This window comes from Carica papaya, chromosome 3, assembly GCF_054855325.1.
Source record: "Carica papaya isolate Zhongbai chromosome 3, ASM5485532v1, whole genome shotgun sequence".
Classification (NCBI taxonomy): Eukaryota; Viridiplantae; Streptophyta; class Magnoliopsida; order Brassicales; family Caricaceae; genus Carica; species Carica papaya.
The window spans coordinates 6,533,185-6,558,665 of NC_142311.1; the positions used below are offsets into that span (position 1 = coordinate 6,533,185).

General features: G+C 33.5%; 1 protein-coding gene across 4 annotated transcripts in view; it reads left to right on the plus strand.

The window, feature by feature from the left end:
• Positions 1-24,293, plus strand: part of LOC110813979 (putative triglyceride lipase) — a 57,478-nt gene extending 33,185 nt beyond the window's left edge. For 2 of the 4 annotated variants that reach the window (XM_088215328.1, XM_088215331.1), the window contains 8 exons: positions 569-614; positions 709-788; positions 1,085-1,198; positions 9,537-9,618; positions 12,227-12,352; positions 14,218-14,298; positions 23,760-23,885; positions 24,009-24,293. In XM_088215328.1, the coding sequence (XP_088071454.1) occupies positions 569-614; positions 709-788; positions 1,085-1,198; positions 9,537-9,618; positions 12,227-12,352; positions 14,218-14,298; positions 23,760-23,885; positions 24,009-24,080 (727 nt within the window). In that variant the 3' untranslated portion in view covers positions 24,081-24,293. Of the gene's footprint in view, positions 1-568; positions 615-708; positions 789-1,084; positions 1,199-7,185; positions 7,382-7,409; positions 9,619-12,226; positions 12,353-14,217; positions 14,299-23,759; positions 23,886-24,008 lie in introns of those variants that run through there. The other 2 variants (XM_088215329.1, XM_088215330.1) reach the window with 2 other exon arrangements.
• Positions 24,294-25,481: the final 1,188 nt, after the last annotated feature.

A 25,481-nucleotide genomic window follows, 5' to 3' on the forward strand; every position in this document is an offset into this window, starting at 1 on the left:
AGAAGGTAAAGTGTACTGTGCTCTGAGCTCTGTGTTCTCTCCAGACTTTACCCCTGATAGAATTTAGTATGATGAGGCATGTTAAAGTACATACATAATTAAGCTATTCTCTGCTTAAGCATTATTTATTCAACTCAAGTATTTTATAGTTCCCTAATATTTGCAGCGAATAATTCTGCGGGCGTTGTTGTTTTGCCGAGGCATAACACAAACTGTCCTTTTGCTTTCAAGAGTATTTCCTTTAATACATCCATCGGGAATAGAGAAACATATCTTAATATCTTAAGGAGAATAGTGACATGCATGTTAAAATTCAGTCAGTCAAATTTGAGGAAATGTTTGTTGGTTATATCAAACATCACTTTCTTACATATCATTGTGCATTTGAGCAGTTTTTTTTCCCCCATTTCCTTTAAGGTTTGTAAGATTATTATCCTGGACAAGTTCTTTTGATATAATTTGCATCATATTTTCCTGTCCGTTGACTGAATTATCCCTTAAAACTTATATTGCTTTCATCACAGTTATATGTGCTGCCTTCTAATTTAGCCTTTCCCTGCTATTGTAGGTTAAACCCCGAGAGAATTGGTGGAGAATTTAAGCAAGAAGTGCAAGTATGTTAAGAATTTGGAGATTGGATTTTGTATTAGAAATATGTAAAAAGATGCATTAATTTTTGATAGTAAGTGCTGCTCCAATGTTTTGCAGGTTCATAGTGGATTTTTAAGTGCATATGATTCGGTTAGGATGAGGATTATTTCTCTGATAAAATTGTTAATTGGCTACATGTAAGTCCTTTTTATTATTTTACTTTTTCCTTTTTTGTGATATTATAGGTCTTGCTATTTCATTGCTGCTTTTAGAATCACAATTGAAGAAAATTAAGTGTCAAAAGCCACAATGATAGGAATCTTTCATGACTGGAGCCCAATTCTGATTCAATATAACGCACTTCTGCAATCTATAACGCTAGCTGCATGATTAACTATTGATTGCTATCATATTTTGTTCTATACAAGTAGATGAAAACCCTTTTGTTGACAGGAGAGAAATTTTTCTTTCCTTTTTTCCCACTCTGAGACAGGGAAGATGCTGCTCAGTCACTACACAAATGGAATGTTTATGTAACTGGTCATAGTTTGGGTGGTGCATTAGCTACCCTCCTCGCGCTTGAACTTGCATCAAGTCAATTAGCAAAGTGAGTTCTTTCTCCCTTTATTCTGTTACTTCACTAGGGTAGTTTCTTTTCTTTCACCACAAAAATCGTTCTTTTAGCATGTGTAGTTAATCAACTATTTATGATTATGAATGTAATTGGAAAAAGGAGAAAACATGAACTGCTAATTATCACACAACATGAGGTCCTAGGAAATATTGATTCCTTCACTCAAAAGTGCTTTTGTTGCGAGAGGCAAATTCTGGATGCTTCTCTTATGTTTGATGAAGTAGTTGAGGATGTCAAGAGGAATAAGGACTGGCCACCTATTCTTTTAGTTGGATTTTGAAAAGCCTTATGATAAGTACAACTAAGGATTACTAGATAAGATTATGGATCGGGAAGGTTTTAGTTCAAGGTGGAAAGCATGTAGTAGAAGCTGCTTTGTCTTTTGCTGCTTTTCTGTTGTTATTAATGGAGAACCTAAAGCATAGTTCAAGGGTCAAGGAGCGGCTAGACGAGGATCCTCAATTCCATTATTCACTCTGGTAGTTGGTGTCTAGTGGCAAATATGATAACATTTGCTAAGTTTGCAAGTATGATAATGAAAACTACTGACATTGACATTTTTATAAAGTTGAGGAAACATGTTCTTGTATCATCAAGATGATAATGATGACATGTACGCATTTTTTATTGATAGGAAATTATGCAGAACTCTTTATCTTTCTCTAATCATTATTTGGATGAAATGATTCCTAATTCTTGGTTTTAGGAATTCTATTATGGGGTCTAATTTTGCTAATAGGCATGTCTTTTGTGTATAAATAATATGTTGCTTATTAGAATACTCTTTTCCATATATGCATGGATTCTTTTTGCAACAATAAGCGAAGCTCGATAATCATGGTTGATATTTGAAAGATCTGGGTCTCTCAACTCCAATTTTCTAATGACAAGATCCTTTTCCTCTCAAGTGATCATGAAATTTTGTTTATGGTCTTAACATTTTGCATTTGTGTACAGTATTTGGGTCTATATGTTAACAATAGCAAGAGTTGTTTGGTGAACATCAATGTGAAGTATCAGAAGATTAGAGAATTGGCTGAGTTGGTGGGTTGTGATGCTCTGGAGTGGCTTATTTTTGTACAAGTACAAGAATGAGTGGTCCAGGGAGTATGTGTCCTTATTGGAAGTTCTGTCTTTTGTAGAGTTGGGGGATAGTGATGACAGACCTTTTTGGGAACTCTACCAAATGGGTTATTTTTTGTATGGTCTTTCTATAAATACTTGATTAAGAATGATAGTTTAGATGTTAAATTCCCTTCATGGTAAATTTGGAAAGTGAATGCTCCTCTCATAATTGCTTTCTTTGCCTGGGAAGCAAGACATTATAACATATTGACTATCGACAAGTTGATGGCAAGTTTTTGGTTAATGGGTACTACTTGTATAAGAATGCTAAGGAGACTTGCAATCATATTTTACTTTGATGCCCATTAACTTCTAAACTTTGGTGTACGGTGTATGGAATTTTGGGTATCAGCTGGGTTATGGCAGGGAGTGTAAGGAAGGATATTTGGACGTGGAAGTGGGTGAGTGATAGAAAAAACAATTAGGTCTCATACTTTTTACTATTTTTTGGGTAATATGGAAGGAAAGAAATAAGACTTTTGATGGGGTGGATGAGGATTTGGATATTGTTAGGGATAGGTGATATCAACTTTTGGGTTGTTCGATAAATGGTTATTACTTAAACACCAGGGAGGATTTTGGTAATCTTATCGAGGTCCTTATTGATATGTGAATACCTTTTATATACAAGTTTTGTACATCCTTGATACCTGTAATTATTAATACAATTCATTCTCTTTTATTTCACAAAAAAAAAAAATGGGTGGGCCAGGCTAGCTTGGTTCAGCCAGTCAAATTCTATGGAAAGGCTAGGCCGGACCCAACTGCTAGAGAAAATTTAGAAGCCCAAATCAATTTAGCCCATTGGCGTAGCCCATGACAGGATGCACATGGGCTTGAGCTGCTGGGCCTAATGCATCAAATGACTCATATTTTTAATTAATCTTTTTAGGCTTAAATACTCAAATTGCTGCTCTACTACTATCATTCTTACATATAATATTTTTGGATTCCTGTATTTTGTAAAAAATCCAAATGAGGTTGTAAACTAATAGTTGTTAAACACCCATTTAAGCAGTGCCTCATGGCATTCGAGTCGATGGCCATCGATTTTTTTTCTAATGTGGCATCCACGACATTACATCTATGTCGATGTCATGTTAGATGACCCGTATATCAAATCAAGAGTAGGAAAGAGAGAGTATGGAGGTTTATGTATTGCATTTTGTTTATAGGGTGAGGTGGAGGAAGGAAATCATTGTTTCTTACAATTGGGTTTGTCATTTTCTCTTTTGGTTATTGCATTTTGAAGATTAATTAGATTGGTTCTCAGTGTTCAATGACATAATGAGAAATAAAATACTTACATTAAATATTTTTTGCTAATTATCTCTCTCTCTCATTCTCTTTCTCACAACTCTGTATAGAGACTAAAGAGAGAATGAATGCTCCAAGAAGGAGATTGGCGAATAACATGGAGATACTATCGTGTGCACCTGAACGCATGCTAGCACTTTTGGCCATGAGAAAAGCCATCTATAGCCGATGAGGTGAAGCTAGCAATATTAGCCATTGATTTAAAAGTATGACTTAGATTGGCTGATATGCATGCGTCAATTCAAGAGTGAGCTATTTGGTGCGCTAGAGCCTTCGTTGGCAAGACGAACCCCACAAGAAGTAGCCCAATCCCACCCACCTCTTCATGTGTCTTAAAAAGGAAATTGATGCAAGTTACAGGCCAGCATGACAGTGCATTGTGGGAAGAGTTTTGGGTCGTTTATGATCATTCCAGCAGTGGATTCATTTATTTCCTAGTGGACAAGCTATCTTCAAGATTGAGGTCCCCCAATTTATCAAGTCTCCGCTTCCACTCGCATTATAGAAACATAGTAATATTAGTATTACGACTAGAGCAAAAGTTTCTTTCAACTAATTATATTCGAATTAAATTAATATATATTTTTATGTGGTTTTTACTCACTTTTTAGTGTTCAAATATGTATGCATCAGTCTATGTTAGTGTAGAATTTGGAGAAAAAATATAATTTTATTTCTCACTTTTTAGGTTTTTACACTTAAAATATTTATAATATTCCTATATTACTAATAAATAAATTCTTATTCTTATTCTAATAAACTTTTAATTATATGAAATTATTATTATCATAAAATCCTAATTTTATAATATTAACTGACTAAATAATAAAATAATTAAATAATAAAATATGGTATTCAACACCCTCCCTCAAATTGGTGCAGAGATATTGCACATGTCCAACTTACAAATCAAGTTCTGAAGAGTTATCATGCAATCTACTAGAGGTGTACCACATGTCTCTCAAGTTGGTGCAGGGATATCGCACATGTCTAATTTACAAATCAAGTTCTAAAGAGTTATCATGCAATCTACAAGAGGTGTACGAGCGCTCGATTTGGCTCAAACGGCTCGACTCGGCTTAAAACGGTTTGCCTCGGCTCGGCTCAAAATAGCTCAGCTCGGCTCTAAAATGGTTCGGGTTCGGCTCTAAAACGGGTTAGGCTCTAAAATAGCACGGGTTAGACTCTAAAATGGCTTGGGTTTGGCATTAAAACAACTCAGACTTGATTTTAAAACGGCTTGAAATTGGCTCAAAAAACAGCTCGAAGTCCGACAGATCTCTAAATATGCGCAAAAAAATGAAATGGCGCGGTCTTTTTCACTGGCATTTGTGGATGTGCGGCGGTAACTTTCTACCAGTGCCTGTGATGTGTGGTTGTATCTTTTTACTGGTGACTTTGGATGTGCGGCTGTACCCTTTTACCAGTACTTGTAGATGTGCAATTGAACATTTTTACCGATACTTTTAGATGTGTGGCTGCACTTTTTACTTGCGTCTGCGGATGTGGGGCTGCAGCTTTTTACCAGCACTTCTAGAGTGCGGCTGCACTTTTTATCGGCACTTCTAGAGTGCAGCTGCACCTTTTTACCGGTGCTTGCAGAGTACGACTGCACCTTTTAACCGGTGTTTGTAAAATGCGGGTGCACCTTTTTACCGGCGTGTAAACTGCCGTCGAAGATCACCGTAAACACCACAAAACTCATCGGCTCAAATCCATCTTGGGTGGTGATAAAAATAGATATGGATAAAAGGATATTAACCCAACATATTGTGCTATTTTAGGATTTGAAAAGAACCCTAAAATTGTAAGTCTAAAATAATTTTATTTGGTTTTGATACCATGTAGAATTTGGAGAAAAATATAATTTTTTTTTTCATTTTTTAAGTTTTTACACTTAGAATATTTTATAATATTCCTATCTTACTAATAGATAAATTCTTATTCTAATAAATTTCTAATTATATTAGTTTATTATTCTCATAAAATCCTAACAACTAATTAAATAATTAACTAATTAAATAATAAAATATGGTATTCAACGGTTAGTATTGGTTTTGTCAAGAATAAAGTGTTAGTTTATTATTGAATAATATGACCCTATATATGTAAGTTTTTTAAAAGAAACTAATAATTAATTACATATGACATAATTTAGCATAATGTCCTCCAACCTATTTCTCATAGATTAATTACATATAAATTACATTGTTCAACACTCCCTTTAAGTTATGAAATAGATATTATCCATCCCATCTTAGTAATGATAGTCTGGAATGTTGAGTTATTCAAACCTTTGGTCAATATGTTTGCAAGTTGTGAGTTGGTAGATATGTACAATATCCATGTTAGGCCATTGTTTAACTTCTCTCTAATGAAATGTCTATCAATATCAATACTTTTTGTTATGTCGTGTTATACTGGGTTATAAATTATGCTTATAGTCGACCTATCCTATTTGATTCTTAGATCTTCGAGGATTCTCTTTAACCATAGTAGTTCACATATCTCATGTGTCATTACTCAGAATTTTAATTTCGTCTCACTATTAGGTTTAGTTTTTTGATCATCAAAGTGACCAAGTTATTCCTAAAGAAGGTACAATAATTTTTGGTAGATCTTTTGTTCACCATTGACTCTACACAGTTTGCATTATTATAGATTTCAATCAGTAATCTGTCATTCCTTTTGAACATGATACCATTATCAAGTCTCTTTCTGGTAATACAACACTATGTAGGTTGCCTATGTGCACCTCTTCAGAGTTGTGCATGAATTGGTTTATCATAATTACTGTATCGGTAATGTTCGGTTTTGTGTGTGATAGGTATATTAATCTTCCAACTAGTTTCCGATACATCCACTTAGCTGCCTCTGTATCCTCTTCTGCTAGTTTCAATTTGTGCTTAAGATCAATGAGTTTACATGTTACCTTACCAATATCCTTTAGCAGGTCTTGATATGAAACTCCTTGGTCGATATTGTTTGGGCATCAATTTTTTTTTTTTCATCATCCCTTGTCATAATAATACCATCAATATACACTATAAAATTGTAACTTTCATTGGATCTAATTGCTTGATAAATAAGATGTGATATCCTTGACTCTACTTATATCCAAAGTCTAATACATTGCTTGAGTCCATAAAGTACTTTCTTCAATTTACATACTTTACTAATTTACACACTTGAGATTTTTTATATCAAATTATTGTAGTTGTCAATTAAAGTGGACAATTAGAGATGACAAAATCCATTGGATTCATCTTAGCAATTGGTGCGAATATTTCTAAATAATCTATCTCATAAGTTTTGGTATAACATTTGCCTACCAACCTTACTTTGTACCTTTTTGTCATTCTATCAGCCTTGTATTTTATTGTGAACACCCTCTTGTATCATATAGGTTTTTTGATTTGGACAAGTTCACCACTTCCAATATTTGGTTCTTTTCTAGTGTCTGCATTTTAATATATACCAAGAATGATGTGTTGTGTTTATTATTGAATACATAACAGAAATGAGATATGCCGATATGTGTGTGATGGCCGTGGGAGCCCAGAAGCCAAGATTAGTGATGCCCCAGGAAATTTTGATGGCTATGATGGAGAAATAGTGAAATGATTTTGTCACTTTCCTCTTTTCTTTTTTGTTCTTTTTGTTTTTACATATATTTACGATTTATATTATTAATGATGGTAGGAGGTAAAATTTTTCAACCTTTGAGGCTTCTGATTTACAGAGGGAGAGGTCCATAGGGAGATTTTGGAGATAGATTTTAGAGACAATTTAAAAGAGAACAAATAATAGAGGAAGGAATGAACGAGGATGGAGAAGAAATAGGTTTGCGTTTGTCTGATGTGGCATCCACATAAAGGAAGGAGGAAGACAAAGAAATAGGGTTCCAGATGTATTCGTCCAATGTGCCAGCCACGTGGATGCTAGGTTAGAAAAAAGTTACACACTCGTCTAATTAGAACACCACATGAAGCTGTTTAATAGGTATTTGATGGCTATTATATAGGACGAAAATGGATAAGAAATGCTATAAGGGCTTATAGAGAAAAAATGGAAATAGTGCAGAAACCATTTGAGTAACTTAAGCAAATTTTTTTAATTAGTCTTTTATTTTTCTAAAAAAAATTTATCACTATTTTGATACTTTTTAATACTTTTACCGGTAATTTACTGATTTTATTAGTTTTGTTTATTGTTATTTATTATTTATTTATTTATAGAATTTTAATTTTCAATTCTTTTAGGCCAGTTTGGGCACAAGCCGTAAACTTGGGGTCTCAGGCTGACCCAAATGATCAGCTTGGTCCAGTTATCCTCTACCGAGCTCATAACAGGCAGGGCTTGTCTGGATCCGTTGACTTTGTTAACTGGGCTGAGTTTACCCAGCCTGGGTGGGCCAACTTGTGGGTCGCTCATTTTGCTATCATTACTTGTTTGGCTATCCCCTAGGAGGCAATTTTCAGCTTATTTCCTTGTGGGATTCGTGTGGTAGGATTCCTAAGCAGCTTAAGTGTTGAAAAAGAGCTCTTTTTCTCCTTCGTGGTAGAGTTACTCTTATTCAAGTTTGTCTTTAGTGCCCTCTTTATTATCTATTTATTAAAGTTTTCTAGATGTGTCATTGAGAGTAATGAGAGGATGATGAGAAATTTCGTTTGGTTTGGGTAGTGCGAAATCATGACGGTGGTGTAATCAGGTGGGAATTTGTGTTGCATGTCTAAATCTGATGGGGGTCTGTATATCAGGATGAATACAACAGTGACTTTTTCTAAACGTACAACCTAATGCTTTGATTAGAAGCTAAATGAATCAAATAGAAAGTTAATATTTATTTTTTTTAAATACAAATAATTTTTTTTTTAAATGAGAAATACAATTAAAATGTTATTATTGTCGTTATGTTAGAGAAATTGTACTCGTATTTTTACAAGTACTTAAAAAAAAAAAAATGTAATCTAAGAATCTATCTGGATAGGACATTGACTATCCTAGAAGCTACTTTTATAGGATGTTAGCTATACGAAAGATTATGTGAGAAATATCCTGTTATTCATTAATAGAGTATATTAGTTATATTCTTATTGTCTAATTCAGCTTTTTTTTTTTTAATTTAGAAATATATGGAAACAAAAGAACTGAATTCTTTTAGTGGGTAGAAGTTGGACAGAGATAATGCAAAGGGAACTAGAATGATTTTTTAATGAAAGAAAATTGAGTGGTATGTTTTTTTTTCTTTTCTTCATGGTAGTGGGCTAGGAATGGCTAGAAAGTGAGGTCGGGAACGAACTGTTGGATTTACTAAGTTCTGTGGCCTACTACTCCAGTTACCAAGTATAAATTTAAATATCGTTCTTGTTATTGAGCTGATGTAATATTACATGATAGTTAAGGGGATACCTATGAATAGGAAAAGGAACACTAAGACTATAAACTTACTATATAGGATATTATCTATATAGGAAAAGCTTTATTGGAAATACTCTGTTATTCTCTAATAGACAGTATATGAAACTTAGATCACATCATGGTTTTAGATATGTGGAGGACTTGGATGATCTTTTTCCTGTTTAAGTTTTAATTGATTATGCATCAAACTGGGTCAGGTTGTCTCCCAATGTTGCAAGAACATGATTATTAGCCTAAGTTAGGTGTTTATTATCACTATAGATTTCTAAAATTATTATTTTTCCTGTTCCCTAAATTTAGTGTATTCTCTCTCTCTCTCTCTCTCTCTCTCTCTCTCTCTCTCTCTCTCTCTCTCTCTCTCTCTCTCTCTCTCTTAGAAACAATGCACTGTTTGTGTTTTGCTATAACAATGGCGACTTTAGATCTAACTTGTTTTTCTGTGTATTAGGCATGGGGTAATTTCTGTCACTATGTATAACTTTGGATCTCCTAGAGTTGGTAACAAAAGATTTGCAGACATTTATAATGAGGTAAGGAACATTTTACTATGTGATTTTGAAGTCAGGTTTTGTAGCACTTTTATCTATGATGAAGTTTCAGGTCAAAACCTCATATTCTCTGTTCCTTGTTATTAATTTGAGATACTTTTGTGATATAAATCTGACATTCATTTGTTTTTACCATGCAGAAGTGCCTAATAGGCTTCATGATGGTAGCTATATATTTTTTTTTATGAATGTATATGTATATGCTTCTAACATATGCTGCATTTATCCAGATGATGTTCCTCATCTAATGCTGCCTTTGGAAGTTTGTTTGATGTGCTTTCACGATTAAAAGATAGTAATCGTTTGTTTCTTCACTGTGGGATAGTTTGGAGCATTTGAAATAGATTATTTTCTTTTTCATGTTTCTTTGTTTCTTCACTGTGGGATAGTTTGGGGTATTTGACATAGGTTATTTTCTTTTTCATGTTTCTTGAAGTATGTCCTCCCAAGTTGTGGGTCTTTATGTGGTTTTAGTTAGTAAGGATGAAAAGATGCTTAAGAGATTGCTGATATTTACGAGGTTATGGGTCCTTTGGTTGGAGATAAATATCAGAAATGGTCTCAACTGTTTGATGACATTTGAGAGAGGATAATTTTTAGCTTCTCCAAAAGCCCATTGTTTCTTTAGGGAATTTTTTTATTTACTGCACAAAGAGATTTGGTTGATATGATGTGTTATTAATGAATTTACTTTTTGGTTCTTTGAGATAAGTTCTCCCTCTTGGCATCCTTTTGGTCTAAGGCACGGGGCAGTTTAAAGATTTATCATTGTATGTTCTGTATAGAGATCAGATAGTTGGTCTTTCTTCTTTTCTTCCTTTTTTCAAAATCTTTTTCATTTGGGAGCATATCTGATCCTCCATCTTTACTATCTTTTATCTCTTATTAATAGCACTTCTTTTTCTATCTAAAAAAGATAAAGCTCTACTTTTTCTCTTGCTACTTTTTTCTTTGTCTCTTTTACGATTGCTTATCCTCCTTTTGTTTGTACTTTTTTTTTATTCTCCCCCTAATGATACATCTTCTTCTATTAAAAAAAAGAAAATATCAGCCTCGAAGTATTGAAAAAGAGCATGCTTCTTTTGAGACTTCATCTATACACCTCTTCTTGGAGTTGATTGTGCACTTGTTTCTCCTCCATACAAGGGCACAAAGCTTTAATGGCATATGATATGTACATCTTCCCTCAGGGAGTTTTGCTACTGTTAATGTCATAAGAACTTTTCTCATATTTATTTACATTCTTTTCTTATTCTCTGTAAGGTTATATTTCGAAGAATAAAGAGTGTACATTTCATTTTTAAATAATTTAGAATAATTTCTTCTCATTCAATAAATCATGACATATAAGATATTTATGAGAACTAATTGCATTTTTCGCATTGTTTTTGTATCATGGCATTCTGATATATCTTTATTTCAAGTAGTTTTAAACTAGCTCTCCTTTTGTTGATTTTGTGATTGTTGTTTCCTTCATGCTTAGTATGAGACATATGCCAAAGTTACTAACAAATTGAAGAAAACTATTGTTGAGGTAATGTTGAGTCTAGCTGGACATTGTTGCTATTTTTCCTGAATCTTTGTTACCCATGTTTCATTATATATCAAGTAAGAATCTCTGGGAGTTGTCATGTTTCCTTGTTACTTTATGATAGCTGTCTTTCTTTCAAGCTTAGTATAAGCCTTGGGGCTGAAGTTACAAAAAATTTGAAGCTAAGGATGCCCAAGTTGAGCCTAGCTGATACAGAACAAAAGGATCCTAATTTGGAACGAATTTTGTATTCAAGTAGTTTTTTGTAATAATTATTCAGTATAGTTGACTTAATAGTAAGACAGATTTCAAGTTATTAGTAACTTAGGTGGTTGAGGTAGATTTTGAGTTATAAAAGCTTTTGATTTCCTCTTTTATTATTTTAATATTTTCCTAATAGTTGTAACTAACGCTTATATAAAAGCAGTAGCAACAATATAGAGTAAACAACGATAAATTAAAAATTCTTTTGCTTTATGATAATCTTTTTCTGTATTTTGTTATTATTTTGTTTATCCTATCTCGTTCAGTCTACTTTCTCCGCATATTTTTTACCTTGATCTATTTTTATTCTTTGCTTTTTCATATTATTTTCTCTGTTTCTAAATCACCAATGAACATGTTAGTTTCAACACTGCTTGTCCTGCATCACTGGCTAGATATTCTTGTTACTTTCTTTGGGTAATTGTTAGCCATCCTTTCCATTATATGCCTATTTCAGATGGTTATGTTTTTTTCTGATTGTTCCTTATTTCCTTTATCTAATTGCTTAATTGGTCATGCTTGCTATTTTTTTTTTTTCGGTCTTTGATTTTCTTCTTTCAGCTCCTCAGTATTTGTTTTCCATCAATTCAGCTTTAATAACAATGGCAGGAAAAATCCCAGGGATACGAAAAAAGAAAGAAAGTTGGAATGTTTTATTATTCATTTTGTTTGACTCGGCTTGGACATTGACAATCTCTTTTATCTCTTCTTAGATGTTGCCTCATAAAACAAATCATTTTCATCCCTCTTTTGTCTTGGTTAATTTTCACTGAATCTTGTTCCTGATGCTTGTAGAAAGTTAAAGATAGCTGGAGAGTTGTAAACCATAGAGACATAATACCTACTGTTCCTCGCTTGATGGGTTATTGCCATGTGGCTCAACCTATTTATCTAGCAGCTGGAGATTTAAGAGATGCCTTGGTGAGTCAAAACACAGAACTCTGCATCTGATTAATTGTTAATGCTGTGCCACCAATCTGTGTAACCTGGCTTCTCATGACGTATCTGCTAATATTTTGTTTACTAAAGGCTCATCTTTGCTATGTAAATTAAGGCTGCTGACTTACAAAGTCAATCTTTTACAGTGTTTTGATGTACTTTAAAGTGTCTACCTAGCAAAGTACTTCAATCTACTGTCTCAGTATTAAGAAATTAATCGTTCTATAAATAAGATACCGATAGAGAATCCAACTAATATGAAGCTTTAATTTGATATGGTTTCTGTAATTGATTTTCCTTTTTTTTTTCTTTGTAACAGTTATATATATCTCCATGTATATGCTGCTTCTCAATATACAATTTCTCTTTGTAACGGTTACTCTTCTCCAAATATCTCTGGCTCTCGTTGCTGTTTATGCTCGAAATTTGCAATGTAACATATGCTGGCTATCTCTGTGTGTATCTGTCCACACCAAAACCAGCCCTTATGCATTCTCTCCTCTGCTCCCATCATCTTTGTTCATGTGGCCTTCATTGCGACTCAGCTAAAGCCGGCCTCTGTTGCTGACTCTCTTACTGGACTTGAATTGTATGCAGCCTTATTGTTAGGATCCTTATCCTATCTCTCTATTGCCGGATCCTTGTAGGCGGAGCCTGATCCTTGTCCTATCTCTCTATTAAGTCCTCTTTCCTCTCTACGTGCAAATCCTTTTCTGAACACCCACCAAAATATTACATCTCCTTGTTTCTTAGCTGTCAAGGTTTTCTGGAAGGTTTTTGTTCTCTCAAAAGTGAAGATTTTTACTTGGACTACATCATACACTGAACACAAATTACTTGCTTCAAGTCGGTGGTCCTTATGGTGCTGTTTGTACTGACGTGTGTGATGTGCTTTAGAGGAGAAGTAATGCATTCCCACTTATTTTACACTGTGAGGTCGCACAGTGTCCTCTGTAAACAAAACGAATCGTCTCCCACATTCAATTGGGTTAAGGGTGAATATATCAGTCGGGCTTGCGAGATGGCGTTCCAGAGATTTTTGTGAGATGTGGATCGTCCTGCTAGAGCCTCCCAACATTCCTGCAACCTCTAAGATACTGTTGATTATTCTGTAGCTCAAAAAGTTTGGTGTGCATTGACAAAACTCCGGTTGATATAGTTGTTGTGTATTGACCAAATCCTAGGAGATATGACTTACAGCTATATAGTAAGTCAATACTATGAATTGTTTATGTTAGATTAGGTATTAAGTAAAGATGGCAGAAGTTTAAATATGTAATTTCTTGTACGTCACAATAAAAATAAAAAGTCTCGTGTGTAGGCAAATACAAGCTTCTAGGCAAATTATTCTGATTCTCAAAATGTACATAAACTGTTCATTTTTGTTGCAGATACGTTTTTAAATTTTTTAAGTTCTTAGAGAACTTATAAGCTCCCTTTTGACAAAAATTAAAACTAAGGCAAACACTCCCCATAGTCTAGTTCTTTTTCATTGTCACGGAGTTTTAGTTGTTAAGCGAGAGCACATTTGGAGATATGTGTGTGTGTGTGTGTGCGTGTTGAAAACTAGTAGAGTTTTCTTAACAATTTCAAATAAAAAATCTCCATATTCTTTCAGAAACATTTGGTCCGACCAGATTAGCTTGATATCTAGGTTTTTGCTGCTATATTATTTTAATTGGAAACTCAATTTGTTTGGCAATGGTACCTTCTTTTGTCATCTGATAATAATTCTTTTTATATATTTGGCAGTGTTTGATATCTAGGTTTTCCTGATGATGCATGAAACAAATGAATCAATTAGTTAATGGTTGTAACTAGTTGTAAACTTTTGATATGTTTTTCAGGAAAATATGGAGCTTATGAAGGATGGTTACCATGGTGATGTGATTGGGGAGTCCACACCTGATGTCCTTGTCAGTGAATTTGTATGTTTCTCATCACCTGATCATCTATTATTTTTTCTTATTAGTGAAATTCATGTTGAGTAAGCCTAGAAGATGGGATTGTGTAATATTTAGAGGCTTAGGAGCTTTGGGATGAGATGGATGTAGTCAAATTCAAATCTATAGAAAAGCTATTGTAAGCTTTTTTAATCATAAAAATAATTGCCCAAAACTTTTGAAAATTAGCTATTAGGCCATCAGAATCTATAGCTTTATCGTACACACAAAAAGAAGAAGCGAATTTCGTAATTAGAAAAATATTGACCCAAAGGCAGGGCACTTTTTGCTAGGCTTTGGATGTTATAGTTAGAGAGGAATATCAGGATCTTTAAGGACCATTCTCTTTGTTTCTTTTCCTTTCGAATATGTTGTCCTTTCGGCATCTTTTTTGCCTAAGGCGCACAGGCACTGTGAGGATTATTCAGTCTATTCTGTAGAGAGATATATATACAGGATACTTTATAAGTAGTGATGGTTTTTCTCCTTATTATCTTTTGTTTTCCCCTTTGGGAGGCAACTAGTCCTCTATTGCTCTATTTCTCTTCATTATCTCATAATCGTTTTTTTCTATCAAAGAAATATATATGAACTTAAAGTAAGAGAAATGAGCAGCAGGAGTGAAAACTAACACTATCATATATCAACTAATATCTCCAATACCCAAAGTTTTATATATATATAAATCTACTGGTGTACTTAAATCATTATTTTCCTCTGGTAATGTATGTTTCTGATCATGAATATATCCTTCTGAATTGCATATTGTCAACCAACATAATGTTTAACTTATTCATATCCTTGATATCATGGATATGGTGATCACAATGCCCTTATATCAACAGAATCTAAAGCAATTTTTTATTGTTATTTTGTTTTTGTTCCATTCTGATCAAAATTTAAGATGCATATTGGCTATTCATTAGATGATTATAAGTAGTTTTGAGCACTCTATTTATAATATAATAAGCAAACTGTTTATAAAGTGCTAATAACCAGCTTTTAGATAGAAAAAGATAAACACCTCTCATACTTTTATCTTTATTGACTTAACTATTTATCTTTGTAACATTTTTAGCTATTCGATTATTATCATATATTTCTTTTTATTTATAATATAGTAAACACATATCTTTAAACATCTTCATTCATCTTATTTTTTAGATCAGCACCTATTTAGCTTAAGTTCTACTCCAATTACTCGGTGCTTTAAGCATTGTTTTGTGCTGAATATGATATTTTATTATTTTAGTTTATTATTTAATTAATTAATTATTTAATTAGTAAATATTATGTAATTAGAATTTTTTGAGAATAATAATTTCATATTATTAGAATTACAATATGATAGGTTGGTACTCTTTTATCCATATCTACTTTCATCAACACCCAAGATGGATTTGAACTCGTCGATGTATTCTATGGTGTTTACGGTGATTTTTGGTGGCGGTTTAAGTGGCGATAAAAAAGGTGCAGTCACATTCTTGAGGCGCCGGTAAAAAACTGAAGCCACATATCCACAGGTGCTGGTAAAAAAAAGTGTAGTTGCACATCCGAAAGTGCCAGTTAAAATATACCACCACACAACCGTAAGTGTTGGTAAGAAGTTACAGTTGCACATCTATAATCACTTAAAAAAAGCAGCCGCACGTCACATGCGCTGGTAAAAAGTTACAGCCGTACATTTACAGATGCCGATAAAAAAGACTGCGTTCTTCCATTTTTCTGCGCACGTTCAAAGATCTGTCCAACTTCGAGCTATTTTTTGAGCCGACTTCAAGCTGTTTTAGAGTCAAGCCTGAACCATTTTAGTGCCAAATTCGAGCCATTTTAAAGCTGAATCTGGGTCATTTTAGAGCCGAACTGAGCTGTTTTAAACGATTCGAACCGTTTTTTGCTGGGTTGAGCCGTGTTGAGCTAGGCCAAGCTGTTTTGAGTCAAACCGAGCTGTTTTAAACCGAGTCAAGTCATTTGAACCGAGTCGAGCACGCGTACGCCTTTGGTAGATTGCATGATGACTCTTCGGAACTTGTTCTGTAAGTTGGGTATGTGCGATATCCCTACACCAACTTGAAGGGGGATATTGAATATGATATTTTATTATTTTAGTTAATTAATTAATTAATTAATTATTTAATTAGTTAGTATTATATAATTAGGATTTTATGAGAATAATAATTTTATATTGTTAGAATTTTAGTAGAATAAAAATTTTCTTCTTAATAGGTTAGGAATTTTATAAATACTCAGATATAACAAACTAAAAGGTGAAAAATAAAATTATTTTTTCTCCAAAATTCAACATTTTAGCAATCCCAAGCACCTACTCTCACCTCTTGCTTTCAGTGTATTTCCAAGTGCAATTTTTTATTTGGGATCTGTATTACTTTTCTATGAAAAATTTCAGGTGAGACACAATGTTTAAATTAGAACGATATCATGATTTCTATTCCATGGTGAATCACGGGCGTCTTTTTTTTTTTTCTTCAATATTTTTATTTTAGGTTATCCTCTCTCTTTTAACTTGGGAATGTTACTGGCATTTGATTAAGTTGTGACTCATTCTTTTGAACATGAAGAACGCTCTCTTGGTGCTTTATTCATATACGTTTTTCCTTCCAAAGAAGAAGAAAGAACATGCTCTGTGATTTTTAGTCCTCTAGTTAAATAAGCTCTAAATTCTTTTATATATTGATCTTTATTGCCAATATAAAAAAGAGAAAAAAAACCATATAGCTAGCTACTGTAGACCAGCCATCATCGCTGGCTACCAGTAACAGCCAAACCAGCCTTTATTGCCAGTGGCAGAGTCCTTCAACCATACATCTAATTGTGTACATTTCTATCCAGTCGTCTAGTCACGCACCTTCTCTCTGTTGCAGTTGCAACTAGAGGGAAGTATAGTCGTCCAGATGTGATCTTTATTCTGTCTTGCTAATCAGACGCAATCGCTACCCTGACGCGACCACACCACCAAATGCGAGACACAAGATGTGATGTTGGACAACCGCTTGCTCCTTTGCGCCACTCTCTGCTCCAGCAACCAAGTCTGCTCCAGGAACCGGTCTGTTAAAGCATCAGCGTCAGAGCATCAGCTCTGGTCTATTTGACCCTGCATCAGTCCCAACATCCTTTTTGTCGGTCACCTGCATCAGTGGGACCTTTCCACTCCATAATCCTCCCTATGCAACCGCGTGTTCCACATAACTAGTTACACCTTGCCCAGCGGCACTGCTATTCAACCGCCAGCATTAACCCTAACTGTGCCAGCTTGTTTTTCTAACTTCGACTCAGATTTCAAAGTTTACGTCCAGCTCCAAAGTTTTTACTTCCTGTTTATTTTGGAGAAAAAATATAATTTTATTTCTCACATTTTAGGATGTTACACTTAAAATATTTATAGAATTTTTACTTATTAAAAAGATTTTTTATTTTACCAAAATTCTAATAATATGAGATAATTATTCTCATAAAATCATAATTATATTATAATAAACTAATTAAATAATTAAGTAATAAAATATGTTTGTCAATATCCCCTCTCAAGTAGGTGCAGGGATATTATACATGTCCAACTTGTAGATCAAATTCTGAAGAGTCATTTTTTTAATCAATATTAAAGGATGCCAAACAAAAAAGTATTGCAAACTGGAACCAGATATGTCAGGCAGCAGCTCAGCTCGGTTCGGCTCAAAATGGCTCAGTTATGTTCAAAACAGCTCGGCCTAACTCAAAAACAACTCGGGCTCAGTTCTAAAACGGCTCCGATTCGGCTCTAAAATGACTCGAGCTTCACCAGAGTGCCATATGAGCTCTCATGCATCGTCACATACCCCCGGATGCCCTGTCACCGAACCAGCATGCACTGCCACACACCTCCGCGGGAACTGCCACGCACCGTTGCCGGCCTCCACACACCGCCACGATTTCACCGGCAATCACCACAGAAAATGCCCGTGGATTTCTATCCGGCATAGATCTGGTGAGATTGCGCCAAAAGACTGCCAGAAAATGTCTTTACGCAAAGTGGGCTCGCCGCAACTGGTTCGTCTTCTCCGGCACTCTGTTTTTGCACATGAGGATCTAATCTTCTGCTCTCCCTGCGCCAAAGCTTCTTCCGTCGCGATCTGTCTCCTTCATGCGAGCCGCGCACATCAGAACTTCCTCCACTTTAGATCTGCAATGGAGGTCGTGCAAAAATGGCTTTCTCCTCGCGCCAATATGGACGAGCGGATTCGGCCTGCTGCGCACGAATTGTTCCGTCAAGATGCTGCGTGCTGGAGAAGTTTCAGTTGCACGGATCAGGGCCAAACCAGATCTGGTTTGTGCAGCGACTCTTTAGCTTCTTCCTCAAATTTGAACAGGCTTGCTCTCTCTCTAAGCTGGCTTTCTAGGCTGGTGTTGATCTTGATAATTGGGTACCAACCTAACATATTGTGCTATTTTAGAGTTTAAAAAACCTTAAAATTAGAACCCCTAAAATAATTTTATGTGACTCTGATACCATGTTGATTTTAGAAGAAAAATAATTTTATTTCTCAACGTTTAGATTGTTATATTTAGAGTATTTATAAAATTCATAACCTACTAATAAGAAAATTTTTATTCTAATAAAATTCTAATAATATGAGATAATTATTTTGATAAAATCCTAATTACATCATAATAAATTAATAAAATATAGTTGTCAACACTTCCATATGGAGAATACCACCAATAAATTTTAACCAATCCAAACCACATACTGCTTCAAGAAAAAAGATTTTCTTAGCGGGTTCCAACTAATTTTGACTATCCTAAAAAGAAATGGCAAACTCAATCATCTTTTAGAAACCGGGCCAAAATTTGAAGACTCCATATTTATTGCTTGGGATGAAGAAGATTCCATGAGATTATGGCATGGCTCTAGAACTCATTTTCTCCATAAATTAATAAGACCATGAAGTTCCTGCACATAACGGAAGCAGTGTGGGATCCAATTGACGAAACCTGTTCTGAAGTTAAGGACGTCATAGAAATTTATGACTTGATTATCAAGACATAATTTACTAAATAAGAGAACTAGTCAAATCAGTGAATATTCTAACATGTTAAAAACCTGATGACTGGAACTAGACTAATACTATAGCCTGAACATATATTGCAATACATATGCAGACCGTCTCAAAAAGTTTATAAAAATGACTCCGCATATCAATTTCTGACAGGATTAAATCCTAAATATGATTTAATATGAATTTAAATTTTAGAAAAATAGAAAATGTCATTACTTAATAAGGTAATTTTCATTGTAATAGCAGAAGAAAACATAAGAGCAGTAATGTTAGAATCTCGTTGTACTGATAGTTTAGTCCTAATGTTGTGAGCTTCCAAAACTTGCTAGCAAAAAAAGGAAGTGAATCGCTTTGAAAACTCACATTTAGGAGCAGATAATAGGGATAATCTTTAATGTATTTTTTTTTTTGTAGAAAGTTCAGATATACAAAAAAAAAAGTATTAGAATTTGCAAAGCAAGCCCAATACCTTTTTTGTAGAAGATTCCAAACAGGTTCATATGGTTAACAAACAGAAAGAAGAAATACATGTCAATCTCACTGCTTTCAAAGTTGACATTGGACGATTGTAAAGTCGATTGGAGGTCCTTGAGAAGTGCACAGATACAAGTGTAATAAAATATTCAGGTGTACTTTTATTTTCATATGATTTAAATGTCTTAATTATATCATTTGAGAATTTTTATATTGCAGACTTAAGAACCACAAAATTATATGGCTAATTATTGACTAAAATATTTTATTATTTAATTAATTAAGATAATATAATTAAAATTTTAGTTTATAATAATTTCTTATCAATAGATTAAAAATTGTATAAATACTTAAAATATAATAATATAAAGAATGAAAAATAAAATTAATATTTTTTTTGTAAAATCTACATCAAAACTAAATAAAATTATTTTAGGCTTTTAATTTTAGAGTTTTTTTTAAATCTTAAAATAGTAAAATAGATTGATTTGGGATTCACCTATTAAGATTTAATCTTATCACTACTCTATACGGAGTTGCAGCCTCACCGCCGGACTACCCCGACTTAGATTACTGATTTTTGCAAGCGCCGCTACATGCGCTGCCACTAGCTGCCGCTGGCCGCCACACGCACCCTTGCTGGCCATCACGATCTACCATGATTTCATCGGAAATCACCACAGAAATTGCCAATGGGTTCAGATCTGGCATGGATCTGGTGAAAATCACGCTGAAACTGCTCGAATCTTGCTTTACTGAGCCTGGCCGCCACAGATCGTCTTCTTCTTTGGCTCTCTGGCCGTGTCTGCACACAAATAGGCCTTCTTCGCATGCGAGCTGCATCGATTAGCCTTCTTTGGTCCTTTTCAGCTGTTCCGCGCATGTCGACCTTTGATTTCTTGATCTAGCCTCTTCGCGCACCAGCAGCTCCGACCAGCCTTTTCTGGTCCTTTCTTCGGCTCCTTAACACATGTCCACCTATGGTATCGCGATGCCGACGCTAATCTAGCTCTTTTTTTGCGCGCGAGCCGCTTTGACCAACCTTTTTTGGTCATTTTTTCGGCTCTTCAGCGTGTGTCTGCCTTTAGTTTCGCAAACTGGCACTTATCTAGCTTCTCAGCAGGCGAGCTCCTCCAACCAAACTTTTCTAGTCCTTTTTCTAGCTCTTCTGCACGCGTTCGCTGTTGGTTTGCAACTTAGTTTGCAAGTTAGACGTATGTGATATTGTTTACCAACTTGAGGGGAGGTGTTTATTATGATATTTTATTATTTTATTAGTTAAGATGATATATTTAAAATTTTATTAAAATAATAATTTTCTTATCAGTAAATTAGAAATTATATAAATATTCTAAATATAATAATATAAAAGGTAAGAAATAAAGTTAATATTTTTTTCTCTAAAATCTACACTAACCAACATGAAGAAGAATACATGTCGATCTCACTGCTTTCAAAGTTAAGATTGGACAACTATAAAGTCAACTAGAGGTCCATGAGAAGCCCGTGGTGCAACTGTAATAAAACACCCAGGCATACTTTGACTTTCATACGATTTAAATGTCTTAAATAAAATATTTGAAAACTTTTTGAATTGTAAACTCAATAGGTACAGATCATATGATCAATACTTATAAATATTTTCATATATATGTTCCCTATCCAAATAGTAAGAAGATGTCACTGCAGATGGTGCTCTCAATACTATTGTAGGCAATAGCAACATTAAGCTTGATTCTATTTTTGATGGCAGAACCACGTTGCAACAGAGACGGTCGCATTTAGTTACAAGAGGTTGCAATTGTAGAATTTTGGAGAAGAATATTCTTTTTTATTTCTTATACAATTTATGTCGTCATATACGAAGTAATATATAAAATTTCTATCTACTGATAAGAAAATTACCCTATGGTAGAGATTCTAATTAACTACATTATTATGAGAAAGAAGTATACAGGCAAAATATCTCAATTAATTAAGTAATAAAATATTTTAGTCAACACTTTCCCTCAAGTTGGTGCAAATATGTCACACATGCTCAACTTGTAGATCAAGTTATAAAGAGATTTGTTGAAAAATCCTTTAGTGAAAATATGTCTCTGACCGCTAGAAGACACGTTATATAAGTGTAAGAAGCTATCAATCACTTTCTTTTATGAAATGTCGATTAATTTTAATGTGTTTTGTCCGGTTATGTTGAACTGGATTCTGAATAATGCTAATAGTTGTTTTATTGTCACAAAACAATGATATATTCTCTTCTTTAAACAATTTTAATTCCTTCATTAGCTTTTGCAACTATAATAATTCATATATTCTTTTGGCTATTGCTTTTTATTCTGTTTCAGCACTGGAACGAATAATTACACTTTGTTTTTTACTTTTCCATGTAATCAAGTTGTCTCCTAAGAATGTGCAGTAACCGATAGTTGACGTTCTATCAGTCGTAGATTCAACCCAATCAATATCTGTAAATGTTTCTATCTTATGATGACCATTTTTGGAGAAAAATAGACATTTTCTTGGTGCAAAATTTAGGTATCATAATATGTAGAAGACGACATGTGAATGAGTTTCATGAGAATCATGTAAGTAATAAATCATTAGGTTAATTGCATCTGCTATATCATATCTGGTATGTGAGAAATAGATAAGTCTTCCAACTAATTTTTGATATCTTTTCAAGTTAACTGATGTAACATTATCCATTTGTAGTTTGTGATTACCTTCAATGGGAGATTCTGTCGGCTTGCAACTCATCATACTAGTTTCTTATAATAAGTTTATGATACTTTATTTGAGAAATGGAGATTTTTTTATTAAATTTGTCAATTTCAGTTTTTAAAAAATACTGTAATTTTTTTAAATTATTTATTTCAAACTCTTGAGAAAAAAATTCTTTTAATCGAATCATCTCATTTGTATTATCTTCAGTCAACAGAATATCATCTGCATAAACAATAAGAAAAATAATCCTACTCTCACAATAATTGATTAATAGGGTATGATCAACATTACTTTATTAATATTTAAAAGATATTATAATTCTTCTAAACTTTTTAAACCATGCTCTTGGAGATTGTTTCAATACATATAAGGTCTTCTTTAATTTGTAAAGATTTTCTTGTGTTCTTTCATCTTCAAATCCAGGAAAAATTTTCATGTATACCTTTTCCTCTAAGTTTCCATAGAGGAAGGTATTCTTGACATCAAACTGTTGCAAGTTCCAATTAAGGTTAACTGCATAAGACAATATTATTGTGATTTTATTCATTAAACTTTTGCACCAACCAACTTTAAGCTGATTTTGATGGAAAAGGGAAAAAAAGGAGCAGCTCAGGAGTATTTAGATGCATTCCAGAATGGTTGAGAGTTGTAGGGCTTAAAAGCAAAGCCTAAAAATCTATGAACCAGCTCATGTTTGACTGGCCAAACAGATAAATTTGTTTTTAATTTTTTTAATTCCCTCGCACTTTTTTTTTGTATAATATAAGTATTTCATTTCACATTTTTTTATGAATTCGATGCAGATTAATTCGCTGCTTTCCTACTTTTTTAGGCAGTAAACAAACAGCTCATTTAACCTATTTTCAGACTAACATACCCTATAGTACTAAAATTTATATTAAAACAATTTTTAAGTCAAAGATTAAGTTCTCCTTTATTGTCATTTTACCAAAAATAAGGTATAGACCCAGGTCAGTTAAATTTAGGGAGCATCAATATCTATGCTTATGAGTAACAAGTGTTATAAATTTAGATGGCATGAGCTTTTAAGCATATTGCAAACGATTGTGAACATGTTACATTACTGTTTTAGGATTCTTTGACAACCTCTGTTACAGCCAACTACCATATTTTTCAGTTTATCCACTTTGAGAACTATGGCTCTGGTTCTGATTGATAATGCCTTTACAGATGAAAGGTGAAAAGGAACTTGTTGAAAAGATATTGCAAACTGAAATAAATATATTTCGTGCAATTCGAGATGGAAGCGCACTTATGCAGCATATGGAGGATTTCTATTATATCACATTACTAGAGGTAGTGTAGTCAGAGAATTATATCTTTTCCACTACTTTCCATGTTTTTCCTGTGATCCCTTGACTTGTTCTGTGGGATTATGTAATCAGAACATATGACATTGAATTTTATTGTTTTTATCAGAATGTGAGATCTAATTACCAAAATGTTGCGCGTGTACAAAACAATGAAGAAGGCAGTGCATCAATTAGCTAATGAGGCTATAGCAATGTTCATAAATTCCTTTTATCAGGCAATATTCCTATACTGGTGCAAGCCATTTCATGTTTCCACTAATATAAGGTCTGGTTGTACAGCCTTTTTAACATTTTTTTCTGAAGTTACATTTGTTAAGATACTCCTACAAAAACTATCTCAATATAGGTTTTTGTACAGATAAAATCATATTATCATTTTTTGCCACTTTAAGATTTCTGGTTTCATTTTATTTCGAGTACTTTACTGCATCTGATTGGTGGTAATGAAAATATCTCCTCGCTTATTAGAGGCTAGCCCCTAAAACTATAACCTATTTATGATAATACCTCAACTGTTTCCTTTTCAATTTGCTACTAGGCAAATGTATTCTGAAGCAATTATGATTAAAGAATGTAAAGAAATGAAAAACTTTTTTGATTTCTGTATTTGAAGAATAAATGTTTCTCATTGCATGACAAGCTCATGCATATGGTTATAAGAATGAAACTGCACTGTGGGAAAGGTTTGGGCATTGCCACCTGCAATCCCTTAAAAGTTCGCATAACAAGGATTTATTGCAAAATATTTATGCCACAAAAGAAAAGGGGTGTGTGAAATCTGTCAAAGTAATAAAATAAACCAAGTTACTTTCCCAAAAGGCAAAGCATGGAGAGCTACAAGCAAGCTGCATCTCATGCATATGGATGTATGTGGTCCCTTAGGTGTTTGTTCCTGAAGTGGAAGCAAATTCTCTTGATCTTCTTAGCTGACAGGACGAGAATGTCAGGTATAGCTAGTTAGTTGTATAATTATAGGTAGTTAGACTTTTTATATATATTAGTATAATCATAGGCAGTAAATTAATAAACTAATTTATGTTAGTTATCTTATATAGATCCCTCTGTATGTATATATATTTATATATCTTAAACATATTGGAATAAGATCATCAAAAAGTAATATTTTTACGTTCAGTTACATTAAGCAACAATTTTATCATGAGGAATGCTCTTTAAGAATAAAATGCAACAATTGAGGAGGAGACACTAAATTCTAGAAATGATTATGATGATTTTCCAGTGAGTGGCAATGGGACCTTGGAGGGAGGACATCTATGAAAGACACATTGTTTTGCTGAAATCTACCTGTAGAAAAAGCCTCAAAGTAATTTTATGGAAGACTACTGTGAAGGAAGAGCTGAAGATGGTTGTGGAGAACAAAAGTTAGGTACTTAATTTTAGAGAAAAAGTAATAATTTTATTTTTTACTTTTTAAATTGTTACATTTAAAATATTTATAAAATTTATAATTTATTGATTAGAAAATTTTTATTTTATTAAAATTTTAATTACATGATATTATTATTTTAATAAAATTTTAATTATATCATTTTAATTAATTAAATAATATAAAATATCT